This window comes from Anabas testudineus, chromosome 24 (assembly GCF_900324465.2).
Source record: "Anabas testudineus chromosome 24, fAnaTes1.2, whole genome shotgun sequence".
In the NCBI taxonomy this organism is placed as follows: Eukaryota; Metazoa; Chordata; class Actinopteri; order Anabantiformes; family Anabantidae; genus Anabas; species Anabas testudineus.
In genome coordinates, this window is record NC_046632.1 from 12,446,572 (window position 1) to 12,454,421 (window position 7,850).

Here is a 7,850-nt window from a genome sequence, read left to right on the forward strand (position 1 = left end):
AGCTGTGTAGTGACAGCTCCATGTTTACTCAGTAAGTAATGATTAGAGGGGGAATTCTGTTCCCCCAAAGACTCCAGAATTTGCAAGTGAGCAGTGCTGAGTCTGTGTGAAGAACGGCCTGGACGACAAGAGTAAGTTTTATTATTTTGCTCGTGTTACTGATCACAATGTACTTGAATTGGAAATGTGTGCTGGTTTTATTTGTACTCAGATGTTGTATTTGTGCAGTATTTAATTTATTGAAGGTTTTCTGTTGTCTTGTTCACTAAATTTTATTCTCTGTCCTCCCTTTCTTCGGTCCTAGTAATGAAGGCCCGGTTTACCCTTATCGTCCTCTGCTTGGCATATTTCTGGCATGACACTCTTTCCTGCCCAACTCTTTGCAAATGTCACCCCAAAAAAGCTGAGGTGGTCTGCAGTGAGGTTCCCCTGACAGAGTACCCCACCAATGGTCTCCCTGAAGACACCACCATGCTGACTATCCAGTTCACAAACATCACCACAATCTCTGAGCAGCATCTAGATGCCACTCCGCTGCTGCGAGAGCTCCACTTGTCCTCCAACCAGTTGCAGAGCCTCTCCTCTCATCTTCTCCGAGGTGTTCCTAAACTCATCACTTTGGATCTCACAGGAAACAAGCTGACTGACCAGCCTGCAGATGTCTTCAGCCATGCCCCGCTCCGCAGCTTGGTGCTGAAGAATAATCTAATTGATATGGCAGACGCTGAGTGGCTCACTGATAACAGCAGCCTCACCTGGTTGGATTTATCGGGAAACCGTTTGAAAAAGATCCCAACTGCTTTGCTGCAGAAGCTGCCTCATCTGGAGAATCTTGACCTTTCCGAAAACCACCTGGAGGAGATCTCTGCAGGTTCTCTGGACTCGCAGACCAAACTCGAACGGCTAAACTTGAACAACAACAAGTTACACATGCTGGATGAATCTATACTTCAAAGAACTCACAACCTCACCCACCTGTTCCTCTCTACGAACAAGCTCAACAAACTTCCCCAAAACCTTTTTCAGGAGCTCCGTCAGCTCAGAGTCCTGAACCTTGATGACAACCAGCTGAGCCACATTCCTCCAGGTTTGCTTGACCAGCTGAACTCTCTGGACGAGCAGGGGCTTGACCTGACCTCCAACCCCTGGCTGTGTGACCGGAAGGTGGAGTACCTCTGGAGGTGGCTGCAGAAGAACAAGAAGAAAGTCTTCCTGCCAGAATCCATCGCATGCGCTCAACCTCAGCATCTAGCAGGGCGCTCAATAATATCACTGACAGAAAGTGAACTAAACCTTCAGTCTTAATATTTTCCATTTTATCCTTATATTAAATAGCTGTCTTAGAGCTGTCTTAGATTTCAATCACTGAAACATTTTCTTTTGAGATGTGTGTAATTAAACATGATGTGGGTTAAAAATGGATGCCTTTCATTGTTCTTTATTTGCACATATGTGATGTGAGAGAACAAATAGTTTCACACTATGATTACGGCTGAGAGTTTGATGAGAAGATGGTTATCACTATGTATGGAACACGGGGGATACAGTTGGCCTCGCTCTGTCTAAATACAGAAATATCCACAGAGCAACATGTCTAAAACTTGAGAAAGGCCAGAGGTTTACACAGCACAATTTTATGCTTCAGTTTTTTTCTCTAAATAAGATAAACTGGTAGAGCCATTATACTGTATGATAGCCTAGTGAGCCATAGGTGTGCTTGTAGGTCTATTTAGTTGCCTGCAGGTGAAGCTAGGCAAATTAACAATATATGATTGAAAATGTCGATTAGAGGATTACCTTTAAACACTAAAGTGAGAACATTGAAATACTATTAAAATAATATTTTACACTACGCATTACACTTGAAATAAGCTATGATGCTGCATAAAATATTCTTGTAGGAATAGAAAAAAGAAAATATTGATTTATGTGTGGTAATGCCTTTACTTTTAGAAAGTACAGAACAAAGTATCTACTCACCAGTTGATGATTTGGTTTGTTTGCCTGGTTTTGTTTGCCTCTTGCAACACTTGTCCTGACTCATTGCTTGGAACAAATATACCTGACTGTATAAATCCAGGACAAGCCCACATCCAAAATAGATGAGGTTCTACTGTGACATCGAGGTAGGCTTGTACATTTCAGATTTCAAAATTCTGTGAGTTTACCTGCAAGTACTTGATTATTTGTACTCGAATTGCATGTTTTCTCTTTGCTGGGTTTAGAGATGAACTTGTGGCTGATCCTGGCTTTCACTGCACTGGCTCAATGCCGTTACCAACAAAAAGGTGCCAATTCCTGCCCAGATATGTGCTCCTGTTCCTTTCCACCTTCAGGCGCAGAGGTGGAGTGCAGTCACGGCTCCCTTACGCACTTCCCAGATGGTTTGCCTCCCAACACCACTCAACTATCCATCCAAACCACCAACCTAAGCAGTATTACAGCCAATCATTTGAGTGCTGTGCCCCTGTTAACCAACCTCCAGCTGTATCATAACAACCTGACCAGCCTTCCCTCGGATCTATTGAGTGCCGTTCCACATCTCGATACGTTGGATCTCACAGGTAATCGTCTGGGTCATCTGCCACCAAGTGTCTTCAGCCACGTTTCAATTCGTGGTCTGGTGTTGAAGAATAATCTCATAGAAAAAGCGGATGCTCTGTGGTTTTCTGACAACAGCAGCCTCACCTGGCTGGACCTGTCTGGGAATCGTTTAACCAGCATCCCGGGAGCTCTGCTTCAGAAGCTGCCCAATTTAGTGAATCTAGACTTGAGCCATAACAACCTGCAAGAGCTCCAACCAGACGCCCTGAAGAACCTGCTCCACCTGGAGTCACTGAACCTTGCAGGCAACAAATTAATCTACCTGAAACCTATGACTTTCGCCCACAACCTGAAACTATCCCAGATATTCCTGCAAGAGAACCAGCTCCAAGATATACCACCAACAATCCTGCAGGGTCTGCAACACCTCAAACTGGTTCTCCTCAATCAGAATCTTCTGCAGCATCTCCCCACGGGGCTACTGGATGGGAGCAGGCCCTCTTTTCGAGCCATCTTAACCCAAAATCCGTGGGTGTGTGATGAAAAGATTGAGTATTTGTGGAGGTGGCTCAATGTCCATCCTCAAAATGTAATCTTTTTAGAGGGAGTGACATGTGCAGGGCCTGAAGCTCTCAAACATCGACAAGTGGTTTCTTTAACTAGCACAGAGCTGGGTCTTTAAACTAACTTCTACAAGAGAACTTGGTGTTTGGTTATCAATTTACACACAACATCTTAGTAAATTTGTATGTGAAGTACAATATGACCATCCTTATTTTGAATTTGGTTAATAGACTGGGTGCAATGTCTTTTTGTGGATTGAAATAAATGGCATTTTATTAATAAAATCCTGAAATAAAACGAGTTTTGCTCCTGACCAGCCCACTGGGTGGCGTGAGATACTCAATGCATCTTCAAAGCAACAAGCCCAACCAACAGCTCAGAACTAATTTACTTTGCACATCGCAGCCTGTGACGTGTTAAAGCAAGCGTTGGTGTTAATACATGTTATAATTATACTGTAGTTGTTCACATAATTTTAAGGTAAATTAGTGCAATTTGGAAGAAAAGACAAACTAGACGTTGAATTATGTTGTCTGGCGTGTTTGATCGTGTCCTGAAAATTTACAAGTATGGCACATAAAGCTGTAATCAAGCAATACAATGGACTTCAGTGGTGCTGTGAGAAATGAAAGCTTCTTCCCTCTTACCTTGATGTGTTTTGAGACAACTGTGGTGAGTCCTTACTCCAGCAGACCAGTCTCACTTGTTGTTGGTTGCATCACAGATTGCAGCATTGTTTCATTCGTGGCCTTTTGTTTTTAATGATGTTGAGCGTGTAGGAGTGTGTGGGCAGTGCAATCCAAGAGTCTTGCAGCTGACCTTTTCGGGATGTGTTTAAATATCTCTCTTTTTCTTTCTTTAGGTCTCTTTCACTTCGCTGTATTTGTGTGTTGGTTCTTTTTTGCATACACACCCCTGTCCTTGGGCCTTGATCACAGTGAGTGCACTCAAATGTAATTTATTACTCTTATAAAGTATAAAACATTGCTGCCTCTAGAGGCTGTTACTTATGGAAATTAAACCGAGTTCTGAAATGCTCCTCTAAGAGCGGAAGGAAAATATCCGAAGTGTGATGTATGTCTTTCATTCTGCCTCCCTGAATTGTATCCTGGAGGTTAAAGGTTGAGGAAGTGAGTTTATGAACCGAATCCCAGTCTCTTTGGGCAAGACATTTGATCTCCTGCTTTTTGTAAGCGTGCAATATGAGGCAGGTTGCTCCTTAGATAAATGAAGATGAAGCTTCCTTCCCTGGAACAGAAATTGCTCTCTGGCACGTTGCTGTACTGTCCAACTAATGATGACTGACTGAGACTGAAATATTAAAGGTCAAAGGCAAGGTTTTCATGCACTTAAAAATTACATTGGCCTTTTTAACTTGGCATTGCAACAATGGAGGCATGATCGCCTTTGAAAGCTACTCGTTAGCACATAATAGTGGGTAATTACTTGACATGTTCGTCATAATCAGCTAACGCTGTCTGAAAGTGTAAGTCCAGACAGTCCTAGATTTCTATTCATGATCTTTTAAGCTTCATTTGAGGGTTGTTTTTCTTAATAATTAAATTCTGTTAATTTTATCTCACATACTTTTATTTATACAATTACTCTGCTCACGATTGTGCAACATATGAATTATGCATTAAATCTTCGGTAAAAGGTGGAGATTGTTGTGTTGAACCCTTAAAAACATAACCAACTTTGCATTTGCCCTAAGCTCAGTGGAGCCTATTTGTGGTTTTCAGCTCATTATATGGCCTGCTATGCTATTTGGGTTCTTTTTTACTGCTTCCATCATTTTTGTAACAGTTGCCCTAAATAATAAATACAAATCTCATCAGATATTGATGATGATCCATAAAAACTTGCAAAATAAGCACTTGGTATTAGGCTATTAATTAGGGGAATACTGCTTCCTTCCTCCTCCACACTATCAAGTTTCAGATATTGTAACTCCATTTAGTCAAAAGTAAGACAATGAGCTTTAGTGCTATTAATCATGAAGAAAGAAAATCTCACAATAAAAGTTTTTCTTCTAACAAGTGACTCAAATCCATCAGTCAACACATCTGTTCTCCATCGGCACTACAGCAGGAGACCCTTTCGCCTGCTCTGTGTGTTTGAACTCTGGCTAAAATAAGAAAAGACTCATTAGAAGCTTACCTGAAGGTGGGTGAGAAAAGTCACACTGCGGTTGCCCTCAGGAGCTTGAGGCAATTACAATGCAAGCACTTAACAAAGTACAAACACTCCCACTGAGCCCTTTATCAGCCTTCTGGTGCTTTCACACAGGACTGACAGAATTCTGTTTGTGCCTCAAACCTGTGCATGTCCGGCATGAATTGCTGTTTACAGCCCTCGTCAGGCATGTTTAATTAACTTGACCATAAAGGGGTGACGGTAGTGAGTGTTGAAAAATAGCATTATCCCATGCATTACGTCTTCATAAATCTACGTGCATTTTATTCATCTCCATCCTCATAAATGATGGCACTACTTGACAACATAAACACGGGGAGAAAGGAATATGCTGTTGCCTTGATGCATTATCTCATTACTGGCAAAGAGGACTGAGCTTCCACTACTCTATGATTGGTGGTTGTAAATGGCCTCCTGTGCTCTCCAGGGAAATGTGCCATTAGGAGGCTCTTCCTAGATGGACATTGCGTTTAACACTTTGCCACAAATCCAAATGGGCGAATAAAGGTTTTGATGGAGGCTCCCATGCAGACGGGAACGACAAGGAGAACACATTATCCTTGAAAGCCAAATAACAGCCATTTATCCATCAAAAGCTCTGTTAATAAATCAAAATGTAGACCGATTTGGATGTAGTTGTGAAGGTGTAATTCAAAACAATGAGACAAATGGTTTCTCAACTCCAAAAGAAAATCCAAAAATATCAAGAGAACACCTTAATGCCTGGAAAATGTATGAAGGACATATAGACTGTAGTAATGGTGGATGTCAAGAGAGAAGATATATCATCAGTTTCCTTTTTAACCTAACTGTTAACGACAGGCTGGAAATTCAAGGAGAAATTTGAATCTTCTTCACTTCCACCCCAACAATGTAAATATTCCCAGGAGCATTGCAATGCCAATGATCTCTGCAGTTCTGATTTTAGGCTGCTTTAAAAGGAAAAATCTTTCTAGTAGACATTGTCGCTGCTATTCCTATATCCGTCTTACTCTGTCAGATTGATCTGCACCATCAATCCATCTGTAATCACCCACATTGACCCACACAAGGGACAAAGGACACATGGTGCAGAGGGACTTTAATTACCTCAAAGCACAAAAGACAAGGACACGCTCTCCAAACTCTCCTCCGTGACTCCTCACCTCCTCTGCCATAAGTTTTTACGTCAACTCACTGATATATTTTCACAGAGAGCTCAAACAGATTATCAACTGACTCCATGTGTCCTGTGGCACTTTATGCAGTGCATATAATAGACCTTTCACCTGTTGTTGGCGTGGTCGGCTTGGAGCCATGCGGAGGTGCCTGCAGCCATTGAAATTTACTCACAGCATGTAAAACAAGGTCAAGGCTAGTGGGGAAGATCATGTGTCACTGATGGGTATGGACAGATCTGAGCAAATGTTTCTGAGGGCAGACTGACAAAGTAGCTAAAAAAAGGTCTGGGGCATCAAATTGACAGCTTAAAGTCAATTGTTTGCTTAGCATGTTGTACCTCTTTAATTTAAGGTGAACACAACCACAGAAATGCACAAAAATTGGGGTTTTAGGGTGGGTTGGGGGTTTTAGGGTACCTATTCTATGGCTTTATATGCAATCTATTATATTTTGGCGTTTTGGGATTGTGACCTTTAAAATGTGCCGACATCCAGCAGCTGTTCAGCTTAGCTTGGATCAATGACAACAGCTGGAAACAGGTAGCCTGGCTCTTTCTGGTGGCAACAAAATACACCCATCTGCACCAAGAGCTTAAGTTAGCTTTGCACGGAGTGGTCATATTGCTGAAAAAAACACCTGTGAGGTTTTTGTGGCAGAGGAGGTAAATTTAGATGGTGCCCACACTAAATATTGTTTTTATGACCTGTCATCCTAAATTAATTGTGATCTTTGTAGCAATCCACTGCAGGACAAGGATGTTCCACTCCATAAAACATCATTGTCTCCAAATGAGATAATCAGCAGCGGCAAGTGCACCAGTGAACAAGTCAGATCGATCACAACTGCTGTGGTCTCTCAAGACCAATTTCCCATCCAGATATTCATGCATTTTTCAAGTGTCACAGGGCTACTAGAATATGGCTGATGCAGGGAAATGTGCCTGTTGTAAGCCATTTTTGAAGCAGGGACCTTCAGTGAAGGACATGAAAAAAAAAAAAGAACAACTTGTGCCAGTGCAGACCAAGCCATAACTCTTTTTTTATACAGACGCCGGTACACAGGAGGGCCGTTTCTTTCTTTTATGTGTTGCTGTTTATAACCTTCTAATTAAATTCATTTACTAAAACTCCCCTGCAAAGGCTGCATTGATTTCTACATAAACTGGAGCTGCTTCAACAAGCTTTTACTTTGAACAAATTATTTTGAAGCCGTCGTTGAACACGGCTTTCAAAGCCTGAGTTTCACTGTAAGACTTTGCTTGGCAGAAATGTGAAGGGTGTTATTTCACACTGATCAAAGGAGTCAGCACAGCAAGTAATGCCTAAAGTACATACACACAAGTACAACACATAATTATAATTAAAACTACACAATGTAATATTTTA

At 41.7% G+C, this 7,850-nt stretch overlaps 2 protein-coding genes across 2 annotated transcripts; both read left to right on the plus strand.

Moving 5' to 3' along the window:
• Positions 1 to 29: 29 nt before the first annotated feature.
• si:dkey-90m5.4 (leucine-rich alpha-2-glycoprotein) lies at positions 30 to 1,420 on the plus strand. The gene is made up of 2 exons (XM_026340930.1): positions 30 to 131; positions 305 to 1,420. Exon 2 carries the CDS (start codon positions 307 to 309, stop codon positions 1,303 to 1,305), a length of 999 nt encoding a protein of 332 aa, XP_026196715.1. The 5' UTR covers positions 30 to 131; positions 305 to 306; the 3' UTR covers positions 1,306 to 1,420.
• A 613-nt stretch (positions 1,421 to 2,033) lies between these two features.
• On the plus strand, positions 2,034 to 3,933 carry LOC113149091 (leucine-rich alpha-2-glycoprotein-like). The gene is made up of 2 exons (XM_026340931.1): positions 2,034 to 2,126; positions 2,226 to 3,933. Exon 2 carries the CDS (start codon positions 2,228 to 2,230, stop codon positions 3,224 to 3,226), a length of 999 nt encoding a protein of 332 aa, XP_026196716.1. The 5' UTR covers positions 2,034 to 2,126; positions 2,226 to 2,227; the 3' UTR covers positions 3,227 to 3,933.
• The last annotated feature ends 3,917 nt before the right edge of the window (positions 3,934 to 7,850 follow it).

Coding starts and splice junctions, on each gene's coding strand:
- si:dkey-90m5.4 (XM_026340930.1), top strand. CDS start 307: ATGAAGGCCCGGTTTACCCTTATCGTCCTCTGCTTGGCATATTTCTGG.
- LOC113149091 (XM_026340931.1), top strand. CDS start 2,228: ATGAACTTGTGGCTGATCCTGGCTTTCACTGCACTGGCTCAATGCCGT.